The 21975-nt window shown below is 35.9% G+C and overlaps 1 protein-coding gene across 3 annotated transcripts in view; it reads left to right on the forward strand.

Moving 5' to 3' along the window:
• The first annotated feature begins 734 nt into the window (after positions 1–734).
• LOC109539423 (heparan sulfate glucosamine 3-O-sulfotransferase 3A1) overlaps positions 735–21975 on the forward strand; it is a 43549-nt gene continuing 22308 nt past the window's right edge. For 2 of the 3 annotated variants that reach the window (XM_019907145.2, XM_019907144.2), the window contains exons 1-4: positions 756–1046; positions 4337–4499; positions 12741–12912; positions 19315–19582. In XM_019907145.2, coding sequence (XP_019762704.1) covers positions 4368–4499; positions 12741–12912; positions 19315–19582 — 572 coding nt within the window. In that variant the 5' untranslated portion in view covers positions 756–1046; positions 4337–4367. Of the gene's footprint in view, positions 1047–4336; positions 4500–12740; positions 12913–19314; positions 19583–21975 lie in introns of all 3 variants that reach the window. The other variant, XM_019907143.2, reaches the window with a different exon arrangement.

Raw genomic sequence — 21975 nt, forward strand, 5'->3', positions numbered from 1 at the left:
ATTCAATGAATTCATTGAATCATGGGGTGAATGCGTTTGCTCGTGTTTGAGAATCTTGCAGACAAACAACTGAGCATTTTGCGTTTGGTAGTTGGAAAGTTTACTGCAGAAGGTGTGCAAGCTATGGGAAAATGCTTGATGTCGTGCGGATACGAATATGCCCTCAGCATTTCAAAAATGATGATTATGAGAGGAATTTGCAATCCCAACTATTGGGGTACTTGCCAAAAGCAAACGCTATAATTTATTGCACATCTCGCAATAAGGCAATCTGGCAATTGTAGGCTAGGATAGGCTAGCCTACAAAATAAATAAATTTTTGTTACTTTTCATTTTCAAGTTTAAAACCTGCTGCAAAGCATTTTGTAATTATAAAGTTGATTTATTAAAAAATAAATAAATGGGACAAAGACTAAATAAGCTATTTTTAATCACATTTAGCAGACAGGAAAAAATCACGAAACGCAGTGACTTCCACTGACGTCACGCAAATCGACGCAAGATCCTACCTTGTATTCATATCTCCTCGTATCATCTGAAATCACTCTCCACGCCCTTGGTTGAAAAAAAGAACTCACGGTTCTTTCAGCTTCTGCTATGTCACCCCTTTTGATCTCGCGAATAGGAGCTGTTAGTTTTCTGCGTAAGCAAGGCAAATAAACACGTTGCCTTAGAGAGATGGCAGTGCTACAGCAGTGCTGACCTAGTTGTCACAACTAGCAACTGGTTGACCACAGGTCACAGAGTAACCTCTGTGATCTGTGTATGTCTAGTTGACAATGAGTTGTTTACAATAGTTAACACACAGAATATATATAGGGGGATATTTTGTGAGTTAACATTCTTTAAATATTTACAATGTAGGTATTCAATTTTTCATTCGGTAGAGCTAAATCCCATCGTTTTTCCTCACGTGTGTTAAGGAACGGTGAGCAAAATAAGATGCAATAGTAAAAATGCCCTTTAATGCCGAACAGATATTTGGACAAGTACCTGTTCGTCCAATGTTTATATTATTAATACCCATAAGTAAAGAAAACAGCAAGGTAAGTGTTTAGTTGTATAATTTACAATTATATGTAAAAATGCTACTTATATAATTGAGTGCCGTCACCTGCTATATAATTGAGAAGTGCTGTTGCTATTTGTACACTTGCAATTAATTTTTTTGCTTTAAAGTTTACCATAAATAAGTACCATACCCACATTTTACAAGATCGAAAAATAGTGAACCATACACTAAATTTTCGAGGAAACCCACAGTTTTTAAATGCAGCCACACAATACTGTATAATCTATTTTTATTCGTAAAGAAAAGATTCAACGTACTTTTTATACAATAAAAGCTGATTGAAGACTTAAGATATATGTTATATTACTCAAAATATCTGTTATAGTCCTTCAAATTTGCCAGATCTCGCTAACCTTGAACGAAAACTAAACCAAGATCGATTGCGCTTGGATTCAAAAATATTGTGTTTTCCGTACGTGTGATGGGAATATGTTCACGATTCTGAGCTAAGTTTTCCAGATATCGAACAGATGCTGGCGTTCAAACCGTATCAAAGCTTTACTCTTACGCTTACAAATAAAAAAAAATTGGAATACTTGGCCGCTATGCAGAGATAACAACCTTGATAAAGTGAAAATAGTTCGCTGCGAGGTGTGCATAGCGTTTTTTGTTCAAAGAACATGGTTTTATTTACAGACGTCTAATTTTTGATAATTAATATATACAGTGCATTCATTTCAAACCGAGTCATCTTAAATAATTATTAATTGCAGGAAATTGCGGTTTTAAAAAATAGATATCTCAATTTAGAGATAAACTGGCGACCTCCAAATCAATATTTTAATTAACCCATCAAGAACGGAATGAATGTTTTCTTGAAAAAATCATAACTTGTTTATATTTGCTTTATTATGAACAAATTCAGTAGAAGTAGGTTATTTTATTAAAAAGTATACACACATTTCTGTAAATAGTAATTAAAACGTAGATGAAACACAACATGGCTCGACTTTTTACGATTTTCGATCGAATTTAAGTGCGTTTTGAATATTATTATGAAATTAATGTTCAAAAATTTCATTTTGCTTGTTTGTTTTCGTCAAAGTTCCGGCGTCCATATCTAAATGAGGTTTGGAAAAAAGTTGATTCAATTCAATAAATAGATATCCTACAATATCAGTGAAAAGTCTCCTGATAAACGGTATAACGGCAAGACTGCGGTTATGAGATTCTCGGATACCACTCAGGGATCGGTCCAAATCAATTAAAAAAAGACTTATGTTATGAAATATTCGATTTTTTTATGCTATGGTCTAAATATGGTCTGGAACCCAAAATCTTCGTGTATTTTAACTTTCCCTGTTGTGCCTAATCCATAATAATGAAAACAGAAGCACTTTGTTAATCCTATTTTGTCGTAAAGTTTAGTTTTCATTATTAAAACTAAAAATAAATTCGACATAAAATATAATATGTAAACAGTGAATGTGAGGTTAAAAACCATACGATCATCGTATAAAGTTAAACATTTTTTAACTTGGTACGACGACGGACGAATTGACAGATCTTCAACCAATAGAAACACGTTCATACCATAGTATCATCGTACAGAGGGATGCAAGAGGCACGGACTTAGTAGTTAATTATAAATAAAGTGTTTTTATTTATTCCCAGGAATAATCTTTTGATTTTTGATATTTTGATAAAAGTCTGCTTCAATCCAAGTTGATTGTGTTTCTCATCGGTATCATTGTTATTAAATTTTGAGCTGCTCTCTGAATTTTAAATGAGTGAACTCTCAGACAAACTACGTGAGAATTCTGATACGGTCACTGATATTTTACTCGTTAAACTTGACTCTGATGAGGAGTATAACTTTTTAGTATACGTTTTTACTTTTATGGGAGATAATGCAATACTAGTAGTTGATCACTTAATAGGCGAACAACTCTGACAAACTGTAGTTGTGCGAATGTTACATTGAGATGAGTTGCTTCTATACTTCATCATTTTACTCATCATACTTCTTAAATTTACTTGTATGGCTACCCATGTGCCACTACAAGCAAAGTTTTCGGTTCCTGTAACATCTTTTATTTGTTCCTGTTCGTGAAATTTCTCTTCAGATTTTACGTCAGGCGTTTTAGATGTACTATTCCATGTCTATTTCAAGCTGTTGCATAAAGTAAACAAAAATTCCACATAATGAAACAAAGATGAAACCTAAATCTAACGAACACACAGGGTTAAGAACCCTAAATATTATTGCTTTTATGCGAACTTACATCGAAATGATCCTCACAGGCATAAATGTTACTTTTTGCAGAAAGATCGGTGCAGTTTCGCCGCGCTGCTTTCAACCACAATTTCCGTTTCTTTTCGTTCAATGGCTCTTTTACAAATGTTTTCCTGGTGTATGCATAGTGGTACTTGTACACTGTGGCACCATACAGGACTTATAAGCCATTTTACTTTCAATAATTGAGAAATAAGCAAACCAACACACAATATTTACATTAGAGCATGGAAACCCGCATAAGCGCTGAATGTGGCGGAGCAGAATCATGCTTCGTGGCGTCACATTACGATCAGTCAAAACTCGTCGTTTCGGCGCGCTTTGTGTAAGTTTAAACTTTGATTGCTGATATATTTGTTACAAATAGACAGAATATGAAAAAAAAAATTTTGGGTCCGTATTTCTTCGTCATTAATCAATTTTACGAATGAAAAAAAAAATGCAACGACCACATTAAGCTTGAAAGTGCTTGTAGAGTTCGGAAGATATCTCGCTCATTGTGCCGTTGTCTACCTTCGATGTAAGCTCGATATCCCACTTCTGACACCACTTTTAAATCTCGTTTATTGTAAATTCATTGATAGTCCAAAGCGGAGTGACAATTCTCTATCGATGACAATCATAACAATAATAAATAAAAATAAGGTGAAACGAACAATGATAATTATTAATAAGGTGAAACGAGTTCAAATAGATCTTCACGACTTGTTTCTCAACGATTACTTAATTTTTTTTTCAATATTATCGAATATTTATATTCAAAAAAGATTTGTAATAGATCAGAGATTTTTATCCGAGCTTGCATAACTTATCCATTTTTAGAAACTTTCGTTTAGCAGCACTGTTGTCCGGGTTATGCTTGACAATATTTTCGAGCATTTCTGTTTTTTCTTGAATTCTTCGTTTGGTGAAATTACGCAATTCGCTATAATACACTTTAAAGCAAAAAAAATTAAAATTGTTTTTGCACAAATCCGACAAACATTTAATTAATAGAATCTAACGACTACCTGGTTTAACTTTTGTAGATGTAAGTCTGGAACGCCATGATTCTTACAGATGATTGCTATGGATTTTTCTATTTCGAGGAAAACAATATTTGCCCTTATTACTTTGGCAGCTATTTCCTTTTATATTACCTACTTGTTTAGCTCCTGTATCGCGTCCAACATGTCAAAAGGGATGCCGAAAGTAAGTACTAACACTTATTCACTGTAATTGTTATATCGTGTATGTATTGAATACGTGTACTCTTTAATCTGCCATCATTTAAAAGGGCGATTATTGAAATTTTAAAGGAAGCACACTGTATGTTGTATTTTAGGTATTAAAACTATTGCAGCACATCCATGGTGGGCCAACGAACACGAAACGGTTCAAGTTTAGCGTTCTTAACAAAAGCTTGCACAGTTCAATTTAATTGTCGAGGGGGAAACATTTTACACTTATTTCCGAACCCCTATCTTTAACCCGAAGATATGAACAATTTAACAATAACAATGATATTATAATAAGACATAACAATTATTGGTCCCGATAAGAAAGGACTGGGTGTCACTATGTTGTGTGGCACTTTTAAGTTGATGCCGCTCTGTGCGTCAATGCGTGAGAACACCTCGTCTCTTACGATGTAACATCTTGAACCTTGTACTTGAACCCTTAATCTCATTCAAGAATTTCGAATCGCGAATTCTAAAAAGAATCTAGTGTTGGCACATATTGAAGCGCTGACAATGTTGCATACTTACACATGCTACAAAACGAAATTTTTTTCAGCATAAAATGATCGGAAACAATTGCGGCTTATGGACTGATGTAGCGGGTATTCTGCAAAAAAAGTTTACTAAAATTTAAAATCGTTTTCGAATACCTAATATGTTTTTTGAATATTATGCAAGAGTAAAGTATAAACTAATCTATTTTTATATAACTACCTAGTCTCGAATTTGTCGATGACCATCTCTTTAAACTTGTGGATTTCAGAATAAACGTCTTTTCGATAGCTTTCTTTTCTTTCATAGGTAAAGCTGATAAGCGATCTTCGGTCATAGAGTCTTAATTAGTTTCAAAGTTGAGAAGCAACACTCGACTTCTGCTATGGTCATTGGAGTTGTGACAACCATTTCTGGCATTTTTTGTTTCACTCATCGTTTTATACAAATTATTTTTATCAAAAATTTTATGGGGGGTAGGTAACGCGCCATTTATTTCCCTACAATCGCTTCCAGAATAAATAACCGACAGTTCCGCGCGGAGTCGTTCTTTTTCAAAATGTGGATAAGTTGAACAGTAGTCAACTTGTGTTCAGGAAACTTGCCACAATACTCTCCAAACTGTTCAGGAAAAAGAGCAAATGCAGTTACAAGATGATCTTTGAAAATAAATCTATCTTTGACGGAAATTGTAATTATGTCACATACTTCTAATACTGCATCACGGTTATCGAATTTGCTATTTCCGAAACGTTTTCATTTATTTGGTGGTGGATCAGTGCATATATTTGAAACTTTGTTAACAATATCGTCAATGGTATTTAGAATATGAACAATTCTTTGTTCTAAATTAGCAATGGCATGCATGACTTGTGTTGGATCTGTTTTTCTCTTCTGCAGTTGATTGAAGGAAATATTCACATGTGGCATAATGTGGGGAAAACTGTAAACCAAAAAATGAATGAAGGAAATATTCACATGTGGCATAATGTGGGGAAAACTGTAAACCAAAAAATGAATCCTGGTTCTTGTATAATACGTCCAATGGAGTCAGCGGCACTGAAGACGGTTGCTTGAGTAAMATTTTCCACTATTTCTTTCATGCGTTCAATCTGATAAATTTGACTCTATGGTTTCCAAATACAACATTAATTGTACGAATTTTAAAATTSCAACGAGTTGCAGCGCCATGCGGAATTTKTCTTCGCACAATTTTGTTTAGTACTTCTACACGTTGCGGAGAATTACTGAAAAATCCAGGGATATCTTGTAACTTTCCAAAAAAGACACGTACTTTAGCGTTTGCAGAAGCTGCTTTGGACAAAATCAAATTTTATTGATGGACAAAGGGATATTTTTGTTTAATATTTGCCTATCCTGCATGTTGTTCACTCATAACTGCTGCTTCTTCGTAACTCTGCGCAATTAACTTATTAGAAGAATTTCCAATTAATGGGTCAATAATACTTAAAATATTTTCAAATAGAGTTTAAGCATTGTAATTTTCAAAATTTAGGTCCGAAAACGTTCAACTGGTTCTTCATCATCGCGTGTATCTTAAAATGACCACTAGTTGAGTTTTTGCAGATACATCCGTCGTTTCATCAGCAATAACAGCCCAAACTAAAGCTTTCTTAATTTCTTTGCTTATTTATTCATGGCAAAACTCAAGTTCACAATCCAATAATTTATTTTGAATTTCTTTTGAAGTACTTTTAAATACAGATGCCTTTTGCAGATGTTCACTCAAAGTTAAATCAAGTGCAGCAGCAAAATTGATCAATCCACGAAATATTCCAGGATTTTGCGAGGAATCAATTTAAATGCTCGGCAAAATTTAAGGCAGTTTATATTTTTTTATAGGTCCTATGTTTTGCCACGTTCTCGTTCAATCTCTTTTTCCATCTCTATTTTAGGCGGGTCACCTGTTCCAACTTCGTCGCCATGCTTGTTCGGGTATCAAATTGTCACTCTTTCTAGGTTTGCATATGCTTCTGTGACCTAAGGGTGATTTGTCGCGTGCTATATTTACGATACGGGTGTTGTCTATCCGGTTGATGTGTTGGTTCCATTAATTTTTTCCACTCCGCACGCTCTCCTAGTATTCTCGCTTCGTTCTCTGTCCAGCAGTGTTTTTCCAGCAATCCTTCGAAGTATTTTCATTTCACTCGTCTCCAACATCCGCCTGGTATTTGCTGTTTCAGGCCGCGTTTCAGCTGTGTACGTCATTAAAGGTTTAGTTATGGAGTTGTATATTATTGCCTTCGTTTCTATTCTCATGTGTTTATTTCGCCAGATTGTATTATTGCCAGACATGCCGCTATTCTGGCCGCTTTATTGGTCTGCTCGCGTACTTTGGCCTGAACGTCTCCATATCCAGATAGCTCCACGCCGAGATACTTCAGTTTAGTTTCTTGAAGGTTGATTTTTTCATCGACAGCGAGCCTGCATCTTAACGGGCTTTTTGATGTCATACATTTTGTTTTACCCGTATATATGCTCATATTAAGTAATTTTGCGGTTCGACTAAAAGTTTGTAATAGTAAGACTATTAGTACTAATAGTACATCATCCTCACTCTCCGCGATCAGGTCTGCGTCGTCAGCGTAGCCCAGTATTTGAATCTTTCTGTCGCCCATTCTGTATCCTCTCAGCTTGTCTACCTTCTTGATTATTTCGCCTTCATGATGATATTAAACGGCTTAACGAGTCTCCCGGTCTAATGCCCTTCTCGATCGGTATTGCCTCGGTATATTCGTTGTTAACTTTATCTTGAGCTGAGTTTGCCGTGTATTTATTTTGGATGTTTTTTATCAGGTTGTGAGGGACTTTACTTACTGATAAAGGAGGTGTATAATATATTTCAATTGGACGCAATCTAATGCCTTTTCAAGATCTATAAAACATAGATATGCAGGTTTGCTATATTTGATTTTTTCATTATCTGTCTCATGACAAAGATTGCGTCGTTACACGATCTTCCTGTTCTGAATCCTTGTTGTTCATCTGAAAGAGTAATCATACCATTGATTATGTTCGTTATAATTTTTGTTGTTAGTTTTAGGGTAGTGTTCAATAGATTTATGCTTCTGTAAATTGATGGAATTTTCTTATCCATTTTTTTGAACGTGAGGATTGTGTTGCTCGATCACCATTCATCCGGGATTCATCGGGATTTGCGGATAAGAATTACTAGTTGTTGGATGAGTCTCGGTCCCCCATACTTCAATACTTCATTTGTTATGTCGTCCATGCCCGGGCTTTTCCTGTTTTTTAGTTTTTTACGGGCAAATTTCACGTGGGATTCTTCTATTTGCATTACTTCGTTTGTTGTTATATTTGGTGTGTCGTCATGTGATCTTCCTTTTTATATAGATTCGTGAGATATTGTATTTGATTCGGGTGCCTAAAGCTTCCTTAGCAGTTTCCTTGATGTTCTTCTTTTCTTTAATTTATCCCAGCTAATATTTACGTCTTTCCAATCTTGTATGGGGTTTGTATTGATTTTTTCTTTGAGTCTTTTTTGAGTGATATAATATTTTTTTTCTACCTTAGCTGTTGTGCTTTTGTCTCTTCTTGGAGTTAAAGCTAATTTATTTTTTTATTTAGTTAGTTAAGTAGTTAAGCATATGTTTTCAGTTATTATTTAGTGTAATTTCGTAAAACTTTTTTTTGTCATCATTTCGTCATCTCTTACATTTTTAGGTGAATTATCTTCCGGTGCGTAGATCGATATTATTATTAACTGTTGGTCTTCTGCGACTACGTTAACTGTCAATATTCGAGAAGATATGTAGCGGCATTCTTGGATGGTGTTTTGGTATCTGTTGTCAACCGCTATTGCTACACCCTCTTTTGCTTTCTTGTTTCTACGCCACTGTGGATTATAGTGTAGCCTTCATACTGTGTTTGTTCTTTGCCCTTCATCTTAGTTTCTTGCAGGGCAAAAATATCGATGTTATTCTTTTTCAACTCACCTAGTATTTTTTGATCTTTGCTATTGAATGTTTTTAAATTCCAGGATCCGAATCATATAATGCGTTTTTTCTTCCAGTTTCTTAACCTATGCTGTGCGTGGGTCGTCATCTTGTGATCAGTCCTAATCTTAGGCATGGTTGCGGTTCTATGAACCTTCAGTATTTTCTACCTTAGGTAGGGTGCTAACCTGGCCTATGAACTCTCCTCTTTTATCCGGGCTTGGGACCAACAACGTCATCCACGAACTACTCAGTTCACCCGCGGTCATGCAAGTAGAGTTACGTTCTTCCACAACTCGATTTTACACCGCATGTGTTGTCCATGCCTTCAGGCTACATTCACTCCAGAAACATTATAAATCGAGACTTAAAGCCCGATAATTTACAGCTAGATTCTAAAGGCGACGTTAAACTTGTGGAGTTTGGATTCGCTATAAAACTGCAATCCGGTAAGAAAACATGGACGTTTTGCGTACGCCAAAATATGTGGTACCGGAAGCAATATTGAACAGGGGTCACAATATTAGTGCAGATTACTGGTCTCTGGCAGTATGTTACTGGGCTCTTTGAGTTACTTACAGGAACACCGCCATTCAACGGAAGCGACCCGATGAAGACTTACAATGTGATTTTAAAGGATGCCATAGATTTTCTCAAGGACATAACGAGAAATGCAACGTTCTGCTGTAAATTCTTCCAGTAAGCGGCACTTAATTGAGATCTAATATAAACTGTCCCAAGTAAAGCCAATTCCATGGTATTGCAAAGACGACTTTTTGAGTTTTCATGCTTTTTATTTTTTACTTAGATGCACCAAATCAGTTACCCCTACCTCCGTCCATGCTTTATCGCCGCTAAATAATAGACAAGGAAAACAAAATAAATCATTTTTCTTATTGCAACCACAAATCCACATGTTTTGTAATACATTTCTTTTGAAAATTGGCGTTTATACTATTTTCCTGTACTAACTCCACTTGTTTCTATAGTAATATCGACCTTTCTCCTTCAATTCAATTTTCTCTTCATAACTATACTTGAAAAATCTTTTCACGTTAATCAAATCGAAAACTGCATGGTGATGAAACTGATAAACTTAATTATTTCAAAATCGCACAATCACAGCACGATCTAATAATATAAATAAGTATAATCACCGTCGCCTAACGTGGTTATCTAAGTAGAACTGAAAGTTGTGCGTTCTGTAAGCGTAGTGCACTACATGCAGCTCAAAGCCCCGCTTAAAATTCAGAATTTAGGCGTGGTTGCACGAATCACAAGACTTCAAACGGCCCAGGCAAATTCTGTTTCTGTGAGTAAAGCTATAGCAGCGAATAGTAGTCTAAAGTTCCACTGATTTACTGTAAACGGTGTGTTTGGCTCCTGATGTCTGATATTATGTTAAGTATTAGGCCTGGTTTTGAGTAGTTGTATTGTAATTTGAAGGTATCATTTTGGGCAGTTCTGCAGATCATATGCACCAGCCGCCACTGATCGGAAATGAAAACCACGTCATTTTAACGATTTTAGACACCTGCGAAACAATCCAAATATTCGCTGCCTGTCCCTCAGTGTGAAACCTACGATCTCTTGGAGTGCTCTTTTCGTCTGTTTGGTGTATGCTCTGGTTTCCGCTGCGCAGGTGAGGATGGACCACACTACTGTTCTGTAGATCCTAGCCTTGCTGGTGATCTACATGTGTTTATTTTTCAAGATAGTATTATGTTCAAGATGGTATTTAAAGCTCATCACTTGTTCAATTAGTTGGTCGTTTAATGCCCGCTTGTATAGTATCGGTTCCTTGCTGATGGTCATAGGTTTTGTTTTCGGTATCGAAATGCCCCTGTTAGATTTCTTTGTGGCCTGGTTTCGTTCGAATAGCATTCCCTACAGGTTGTCCTCATTTTCTGCTATGAGAACCGCATCGTCTACATAGCACAATATTTAGAATTCGGTTTCCCATTCCGTAACCTCGTCCTACACTTTTCACACGTTTTATGACCCGGTTGAAGAATATCGGACTCAGGTTATCTCCTCGGCTGTTACGTTCCGCATTTCCTCAGTGGTTGAGGTGCCTGACTATTCTTGTACTGTTGTTGGTATTGAGTTGTTTTATTACCTGGATTATGTTGTTATTGGCTACTCGTCCTTTAGTTAGTCAACAAAGATGAGAATTGCCGGTTGGTTAAATTCTATGGACTTTTTGATGATTTGTCGCAGTATGAGTATAGTATACTTGATAGATGTGGGTTATTATTTTCGTGAACAGATTCATGACAGTGTTGAGAAGGCTTAGGCCTCAAGAGTTTCTTGGGTCATTCTTTTCTCCCTTCTTGCAGATAGGGACTGTAATACTTTGTAATGATGTTGTTTTGATCTCTGTTTTGTTTATGATGTAGTTGTCGATGTTGTTGAGCATAGCCTATAAATGCACTTGTTCTTCGGGGTTCTGGAGTTAACCATGGTTTGTGGGCTTTTGCGTTCGCGTTTATCTTTCTTTTGCAAATCGCTTCTTCTGACGTTGTTATGATATTAATTTTGATTTTCGACCAAGTCGTATCGATTGTATCCCCAGCTGTTTTTGGATTTGCTGTAATTCTTTCCTTAAACCGTGATTTGTATAAGTCATTGACTCTGTCGTTATCGAAGCATTATATGTTGAATTTTTCACGGATTACTGGTAATTTTTTACGGATTAGTTGCTCTCCTAGTCTCATCTTACAAATCACCAGTCTCTGCCCGCCTCCCATGTTCGGATCAATGAGGCAAGCGATCGTACATCGGAGATCTGCGTTGCGTGGATGTTTCTATTGGTTATAGTGGACTGTTGATCTCTAAAGTTGGACCACGTTATCTTTCTCGTTTGATGTGTCTTCATTAAATCTTTGCGGAATTCCGTTGATGACCTTATTGCCGATCTTAGCGTTAGTAGTCTCCGGCTAGGGTGAATTTATTAGGTATGGGGTATGGTGTTTAGTAGTACTTCTAGCTGGTTGCAGAACTCTTGTTGTTTCGTTCCCCTTCTTTCTTACTTCAGATATTGCACATATATCCAATGATTGTAACCCCAGGTGGACTGTGCACTTTCATGAATATTTTCTGGTCTTTAGAATTCCAACAATTGGTGTTCCAACATCCCACTCTTAATATGATAGTTTTCCAATCTCGTTTCTTCCGTAACCGCGCCGTGTCATTGTTCCGTTGTATCCGTTCGTTTTCCGGGATCGTTGTCGCTGTCCTCTATCTGTAAATGTCATTGATTTAACGACAAGCGTTGTGATAAATATAATTGTCCTGACTCCGTGCAAAGTATTATTAATGCTGGGTGAATATTGACTTAAGCAGGTCACATTAGGTTTCTAACAACCAACATTTGTAATGCTAACATTCTACTCAATCGCCCTATCCCTAAGTAGTCTTTGCGAAGGCGCAGATACTATCCATTCTTTTATTGGTTCAACTATAGGCAGATGATAGTATTTAACATCGGAGGTGACTGGATCGCTAGATCTTAAATGCAATAGCAGCATGTGTGAATTAACAATTAAAAATTTCATCTTTCAAACCTGTTACCCATAATTTGTTTTTCCTATACATGTAGAATGAAGTATATTTACGATACACTACTAGTTGAAGATGTTTGTTAAAAAAGCAATTATTTGCATATTTCTATTACTATTGTTTAGAAAAATAAGAACAATATTTAATTAACAAATTAAACAACATGATTAATATTGTTTTAGTGGCGTCATAATCCGGTTGTTGCCAATGAAATACCTCTTATCCAGTATTCTACCTCTGTTCGGGTAGTTTCCCTGTTAGAAAGCAATGAGACTGATATATCACCCAAATACAGGTTATTTCGTGAACAGGGTTTACATCCAGTACGGCAATTACCAAGTGCATTAGTTATTGGTAAGTATTTTATTAGTAAGAACCTTCGCAATTAATACTGTAAATGTACTAGCTGGTGTACTACACAAAAGTTTAGATAATGCCAGTTTGCAACCTTCAACCAAAAAGACTTACATATACGAAGATAGACAGCTATATTCTTTGCTTCTGATCTGTATTTATTTAATGATTATTTGATTTTAATTACATTATCATACATTACATATATTACATATCATACATACAGGGTGGTTTTTTAGTGCGATAGAGTCCATTATTGCCGTTGCCGAAAGTTTCGAAAAATAGTTTCATATAAAAGTTGTTGACGCACAAAGTGCGCACATTTTAAAAATATCTTATATGATATAGAGTGTCTCAGAAAAGCGAGGCAAGATCAAAGTGTATTTTTTTAAATAGAACTACCCAGTTTTCATTAGCTCATGGAATGCAGCTTGAAAGCTGCATATGCACCGTAAATTGTTTTTTTCTTACCTGCGACGTTGGCAGATTATCGCCATTTTAGTAAAATTTCGCTTAAAAACATGGTATCTAAAAGTCAATTGTAGAACAAAAAAAAGCAGTTAGAGATACAAAAAAAATACGTCTTTCCAATCACCACAGATCCGTTAAATTCTTCTATTGAACCAAAATATCAATACATTGTACAGGCTGTTAACAATGTGGACTTCAATCTAAAACTTTTTAACGCAATATAACTTTTGTTTTTCAAATGGAAGTACCTGTATATTAATACGTCATTAGATAGACAATTTACAAAGTAACAAATTTGCATTTACACTTTAAGCTGTAAAACCAATCGTTTTCAAGTTATAAATTATTTTATTTACAAATTTCAAAAAGTTGTTACATTTTGTAAGGTGGCTATGGAAGTGAATAAATGTCAAAATTTGAATTGAATTGAATTGATCATTTACCTAATTATATCAAGTATTTTGAAAACTAAACCCTTTTGGGATAGATAACTGTACACAAACTTACCCTTATTTTTAATACTGAATAAGATAAAATTATCAAAATTGGGAGTTTCCGTTTGAAAAAAAATATTTTGGATGGTTTTGTCAACGTTATTTTGAAACTAATTTTTTTTAACACTTTGAATTAATAGTTATCAAAATGTCGAAATTCCATTAAAGTGAGTCCTTTTCGATAAGAAATGCAACTCAATTTAAGTAAGTAAAATTTAAAATATATCTCAAATGGTTTGACTTAGGTATAGGATATTATACATGAAATATATTTAGAATTTGGAGTAAAATTCAAAAATGCAATAACCATCTTAATCCATTTTGAAAATATTTTAGATCGCTTGCCCCTTGACTTTGGCACACTGTTCAATTTGTAAATATCTATCTATCTAAACTATACAGGATGATTCAAAATTGGCGTCATTTCTCTGTAGGTCTTGTCTGGGAGTGTCTTATGGGGGTAAAAATTAAATGTTATTAAAAACTCAGATACTTACAAAAAAGCTAGATCAGAAATATGGCAACAACGTTGATCATTGATCAATATTATTGATAAAATAAAATACAATTCTGTTGTTAAAACACAAAAAGTATTCCCAAGAGCAAGAAGTCCTGCCCGTTTCATTCCAAACATCTTTGTGTCTCAATCACTATAAGTTTGGGCTCATATTTTGAGCAGCTTCTCGTTCGGTTTTTAACTGCTGCTCAATTTGAACCGTTGCTCGGAAGATCAGAGATTTAATGTGTTCKAGTGTCCTGTGCATATTACATACATGGTAGGAATGTAGGCCCTTCCTCGGAGGAGTTATCGGGACAATTAAGTATCCGGTGATTGAGAAAGTGCAGTTTTTGCGCAATGCTTCAAGTACTCCTGGAAGGCTGCAATAATCTCCAATACCTGTTCCTCTAGGTATGTAAACCGAGCACCTTTAGATTGTCCACTATCTTCGTTGATTTCGGGCCTCTCGTTTAGTGTGTACGCCCTTTGCTGGTGTAAGTTCTTACAGCTTCTGCTATGTTACTATGGCATTTTCCTATAACTAATCGCATATTCGCAAATTCGCTGTTGGTTTACATTTTGTGAAAGTAGCTTCAAAATAAGCCACAGTTTGACAAATGCTTGTTATTATTGACAAAGGCTATCAACCTGTAACTATCGGTTAATGACAAAAAACATCACTGCCGCTTTGACTTTTCTTCAAAAAATTGTAGAAGAGTACTTTTTTAATATCAAAAATGTTCGCAATTTGACAAAAAGATCGGAATTTTTCTTTTCGAATGCTTAAGTATTCCAATAGGCTACCAATCAAACGTGGGACCTTTTCAAAATAATGCTTAATAACGAAATTTTCCCATGTTTAATTTGTAGCATATTGAAATACTTAAGCATTGAAAAAACATACGATATTTGCTTCAAATTACAAAAATTTTTGACATCAAAACGTTCTCTTCTACAATTTTTTGATAAAAAGTCAAAGCGGCAATGATGTGTTTTGTCATTAATAGATAGCTACAGGTAGATAGCCGTTGTCAATAATAGCAATAATTTGGCAAAATGTGACTTACTTTGAAGCTCCTTTCACGAATTTGCGATTAGTTCAGAGGAAATGTCACAGTAACATAGCAGAACCTGTAAGAACTCACGCCAACAAAGGACTAGAGTGGACGACAATAAATGTTTGGGTTCCAGACACAGAGGAACAAGAATTGGAGATGATTGCAGCACAGGGGGTACTCAGAGCATTGCACAAAAACTGACACTTTCCCAGGCACCAAATAAATACCGGCTACATTCCTACCACGTATGTAAGGTACATACAGCACAAGGACACCTTAAATCAATGGATTACTGAACACCGGGTATAAATTGTTGTTGAGTTAATTAACCGAATATGAAAAGCTGCTCGAGAAGAGTGGATAATAAGGTGATTACACAGGGACTCACTTGTTTGGAGTTAAAGACGCAAATATATGTTTATTTGTAAACTGTAAACTTATCAATTCGAGGTTATGAGGACAATAATTGACATTTCAAAAAAGTACGTTCTGACGTCGAATGCTGTTGAGTTTACCTTGTGTATTTTATTGTCACTCTATATAATTCCATGGTTACCGGAGTTTTTAATAATTACGAAGCAACCGGTATTTACGTTACAACTCATAACGCAACGGATACGAAACATTGTTGCCGTCTTTCTGAGATTTTTTTTTCAAATTTACGCTCAAATTTTCAGAATTACGCAAATTTTGAATCACCCCGAATTTGAAGTTATTGATACTTATTATGATGCTTTTAAGATCGACGAACAAATCGGTGTTATAAATTAACAATTAATGCCCGTATGCACCGACAGACTTTAATCGCGATTAAGCCTTAAACCGGTTTGAAAATCGTAAACGGTATGCACCGTCGACTGTTTTGACCTTAAATGCGTTTAACTTTAATCCGCCCACGTCCGAGGATTAAGTTCTTAAATTAGTTAAAATACTTAAAACCTTTAATCTTTGAAATTGAGGGTTTTGTTATAGACAAAGACGAGGTTTTGTTTTCATCCTAGCAAATTCTAGTCGGTTTGTGTGTTAACTACTTGGAAAATGGCGTTGGAAGAAGAAATGATCTTAGACGATGATATTGATGTTTTAGAAATAATTGATTATGGTTTTCCAAGGAGACAATTACTCTGGACGCTGCAGTCTCTAAAGCAGGAACTGGGTGCCCCGGAATTGAAATCAATTTCTCCTTTTTTCCATGCTACCACTTTTTGATGCAAAGAGGATCAGTCTTCTATCACGTCTTTGTATTATTCCGCAATGAGGCTGAATAAGGCAGCCTTTTCTTCGCAAGATAAATGTGGAGCCCGCTTTCCTTTATCCATCGTCCCACGTGCTTTTAAAATAATCAATGTACGACGTCACAACATACACCACAATAGTGCTCGAAAAATCTCTTTTTAAAATCTAAAATACTCGAATATCTAAGGAATATTCGAGTAGCACCTAGTTATAAAAGTAGATAAACACGCCTAACATAGTAAAAACACAGGTACACACCTGAACCGAAAAACGACAGCAGAAATTAATGCTCAATTTAAGATTTATGTCTGCTTTAATTGCAAGATTCTGGACTTCGCTTTTATATAGTGAAATCGCCAGTAATTTTGTGATACCCTATTGTTAGATTTTCTCAACAGCTAATAACGGTTTTCATCGTTAATATATCTTTTCCTAGAAGAAAAATCGTTATCTCATATCATTTTTGGCAACTAGCCGCAATGGATAGCGGATATATTTTTTCCTTTTAACAGCGATATCTAACACGAACGGCGGCATATTCATTGAAACACCGCGCAAAAGTTGGTAACGCTAGTCACTAGAACACGGTTGCCATATCCTTACAAGGTTTAACTAATCCGCCGCTGAATTTCAATTAACTTTTAAACGCGTTTAGTTGATCGCAATTAGGTAGCTTGGCGGTGCATACGGCGGTAAGTGCTGGATTACCCAACGTCGTAGTGCATAAATTATTAATTCGTAAAATTTAACCTTTTTAAGGATCGGTTAGCCAGTTTTTTAGTTCTTAATCCTTAATTATTACGTAATGTTATGTGCCGCTGTGATATAACCTGAAATATTGTTTATGTTTTGTTTTATTGGTCTGTTTGCCTGTCTAATTTAAATTTATTGCAATGTTCTTGAATAATCAACAAATGATTGCACTCGGTCTGAGTGGCGTATTATTTACTCTACGTAGTACAGGTTTGAAGCTCAATAGGGGTAGTACGTGTAGGCGTTTTGGCGATCGCCCCATGAATCTTAAGAGCCACAGAAGGTCTTTTTGCCACCTTAATAAAGGATATGGTAAAAAGTGACTGGGATGAAGAGCATTTTTTAAATACACAAGAATGACGAAGTCAGTTTTTTGGTTTACAAGGATTGCTTGCTCCGTATTTGGCGAAATATATAAGAAAATTGCATTTGGAATCTGAGCATCGGTTTTTTGTCCCATAAGTGAACTTGCTCTTGCACCAGGTCCAACAGTTCATGTTCCAACATGTTTCCATAATTGTCTTCGGACAATGGATTGCACCAACCGATGACACGATCTTAAGTTCGTCTTTGAAAATCTTAAATTTAAGGACTCGTTCTCGAGTACTTGAACATGACGTAGCCTTCTTCCAACCTCACTTTAATCGCTAGGTAGTCAAATATACAGCATACGTATATGAATTGTGTAATCATAATGTCCTATTTTCATAAAATAAGTACCTACGTACATCATGAATTTTGAATGTCAACGTTTCGTTAACGCCCTTTCTGACTAATTGGGAAAATGAGAGATGGCGGACTTTCATTTGGCTGTACCCAATCACCATCAAAAGCAGCAAGTGATTGATTCACGCCATACAAGGTCTTATTATTTACAATGGATAATAATATTTTATCTGCATTACCCCTGGGAACCGAAGGCACGGCACAACTCCTCCGCCATCAGTTTTATAAAGTTTTTTATTCTGATTGGAAATGTGCTTCCGGATGTCTTCTTTTTGGTTATTGTGGAATTTCCTGATTATTGCGGTCGTAGGCGGAATTGTTGTTTAAAAATAATTTATTAATTGTTTTAACAAATAGCATTAAATTGGTCCGATATTTTCTACCATGTTGACTGCTTTTCTTGCGAAGACAAAGCATCTGTTTTTTTTATTGTTATTATTTTTATTATTATATTTTTCGGTGATCTTTATGAAACGCAACGAGCTCTAAGATAGTATCTCTTTCAGAAGCGCCAAAATTAGGAGACCCTTTCTGTTTTGCAGCCATGAGTGAAACAAAATTTTAAAAAGGTCTCGAATTTCGGTTAGAAACAACACAGACATGCAGAACAGAATGAAAAATACAGAGTTGCCGGTTATTGCCTGAAGCTTAGCTTCAGGCAATAACCGCTTAGAATTAATTAGCTTAGAACACGTGAAAAACGGATGGTGCAACTCATGAAACTTAAGTCGGACTTAAATTTTAAGGTATACTTAGGACGTATACGTAAGGACGTGCTTAGAAGAAGTTTGGTGCAAGTGGGTATAAGCTGAACAACCTCTGACGAGCAATCCTTATCTTGAAAACATCCGGCTTGTGTTTAAATCAAGGAATCAAATAACGGTTTTTCTCTGTCAAAGTGTCAGCTGTTTATAGGGATATGCCGCATGCGCATACCTGAAACATTTCCATTCATTAATCGTTAATTCGTAAAAGTTAAAAGTTCCGAACTTTTGAAGGTCACATTTTAAGGATTAAGTTACGTTTATGAATTAAGGACTTGGGTAAACGGTCGCATTTAACCAAGCGGTGTTAACTTGGATTTTATGAATTAAGTTAACGATTAAGTTTAAGAATAAAATTACGACGTTGGGTAATCCAGCACTAACATAATATACTTCCTTAGGTGTTAAGAAGGGAGGTACACGAGCCCTTCTCGAATTTATTCGAATTCATCCTGATGTTCGAGCGGCTGGTAGTGAAGTGCATTTCTTTGACAAGAACTACCACAGAGGTTTCCAATGGTACAGAAGCCACATGCCTCCTACTTTGGAGGGTCAGCTGACCATCGAAAAGACTCCCTCATATTTTATTACCAAAGAAGCTCCCAGGAGGGTTCAAATGATGAATCCTTCAACAAAATTATTAGTAGTTGTCAGAGATCCAGTCACGAGGTAAGTGGATATTTTAAGTTTCACTGTATCTGCTTTTTAGTAACAACCACCAATACCAATAGGCCAAGAGGTTTGCATATTTCACGTTAGAATAAGGCGTTGTTCTAACGCGACGTAACTAACGAGGTATTATGTTATGATATAACTCTTTGAATCGCTCGGGAATGGTTTACCAATTGAAAATATCGAGGTGCGCCAGCTTGAAAAGGTGTGCTATTTGCAGAAACAGCGAAACAACCAAGGGAATAAACCCTAATGATAAATTCTGATCTTCCAGGTTGTGGGTTCTTAGGTAATGTTAGCAACCTGTCTCAAGGTTGCAAGGCTTAAAAAAAAATAACCACATGCTCAAAGCACTGGTAGCCCAGCCTCGGAACCAGGGCAGATTTTTCGGATTACGACCCACGCGCAAAAAGGAAATAAACTAGAGGAAAAATAAATGAAAATTTCATGCTGGAACATAAAAACTCTATTCAAAAGACCAAGATATAATTCCCGAAATTAACGAACATAAGATAGACATATGCGCACTTTCCGAAACCAGAAAGAAACGTAAAGGAACAACAAAACTAAAAACTACGTCTTAGTAAACTCAGGAGTAGCGAAAGGCCAGAGAGCTGCATCAGGGGTTGGGATATTAGTACATGAGAAATATGAACAAAACCTAGATCAAATAGAATACGTTAGCGACAGAATCTTAAGAGTAAAAATGATATTAGATCATATCCTACCTATAAAATTAGTATACGCACCAGGAATCAGTAAACCACAAGAAATGTCAATATAATTCTACGACAAACTTCAACCGGAGTTGGACAAAATACCACAAATCGGAAAGTTAATGTTACTGGGAGATCCAAACACTAGAATAGGAAATGAAGTAGTAAATGGAGTGAAACAAAAATACAACGATAACGTTACTAACCGCAATGGCAACATTCTCAGAGAGTTTTGTGCACAGAATGAATTGAGAATAAATAACACATTCTTCTCCCATAAATAACAACGTAAATACACCTTCTATGACAACAGAACCAATACATCGCTAATCGATTACATCATCGCTAAGCGAATGTTCCTGCCGCAAAACAAATAGTAGATATAAGGGTCCTATCCTCAGCTAACATTGGAACAGACTACGAATTAGTACTGGGAAAGCTACGAATAGCAATTTCACAGTGCAAAAATAAGCCAACAATTAAAACCGAAACATTCAATATGGAATCGCTCAACCACGAAAGCGCTAAACAACTTTACTCAGACCGATGCAAACAACGTATTGCTTATAATCCAATAGTGCTTAATGACAATCCCAACGTAGCATGGAAAAGTCTGAAACATAACATATATAAAGGTGCAAATGAAGCTTTAGGAACACGCACGGTTACGCAGAGTGACCGATATTGTTAGGTAACAATAAACGTTTGTTCACTACAGAAATTATAAAACATCACAAGGGAAAAGAAGTAAATATATTTGCAACACAGAGAATTACCAACACGAAACCGAAATAGGTATATTCCGAAATAGGTAATATAAGGAACACCGTTAACAATAGTGTTCGAGAAATCAAAGAGTACTGGCGGAGGTAGTAATGCAATGGAGACGGATATGTACGGTTCGCAAAAATGTATCTGGAAATTATTGAGGGACATGAAACGAGAAACAAACGAAACAATTACGGAAGTAACGTGGGAAACATATTTTAGAAACGTATACGCAGACATAGAAATCCCGGAGGAAGCACAAGAAACCACACAAAACGATCCTCTAGAAGAATACACGCAAATCACGGAAGAGTAAGTAAGCGAGGTAATAAGAAAACTTAAAAACAGAAAAACTGCGAATAAAAATAAAATGTCAAACGAGCTAATAAAAAGCGAAGGAACTGCAATCATAGAAGAATGCACAAAACTGTTTATTATCGTCTTTAAATATAGAAATATTCCAGTTGAATGGAAAAACAGCATTACAGTACCCATCTTTAAGAAATGATACAAAACCGATCCAGCAAACTACCGCGGCAGAACACTACTAAGCACTTCTAACCAATATCATTGCCGAAAAATTAACCGCAATAACGCCAATAAGCGAAGAACAGCAAGGATTTCGGAAAAACCCGTCCACTACCGATGCAATATTCATGCTCAGACAATTAGTGGCAAAATTCATAGAGTACAGCACCCCTGCCTTGCATATCTAACCAAGGCTTTCGACAGAGTGCAGCCAAAATACGTTCTCACAATCTTTAAAAACGGTAATACGCCGAAAGAACATATAGAACTTATTAAGGCCCAGTTTCATCAGAAACAAGCGAAACGCAGTTTGACGAAACTAAGTTTATGTTAAACGCCGAAATTAAACGCGTTTAACGACGGACCGTTTTCACCAGC

Source organism: Dendroctonus ponderosae, unplaced genomic scaffold, assembly GCF_020466585.1.
Source record: "Dendroctonus ponderosae isolate FM_Combo_2020 unplaced genomic scaffold, Dpon_F_20191213v2 Dpon_F_20191213_2, whole genome shotgun sequence".
NCBI lineage: Eukaryota > Metazoa > Arthropoda > Insecta > Coleoptera > Curculionidae > Dendroctonus > Dendroctonus ponderosae.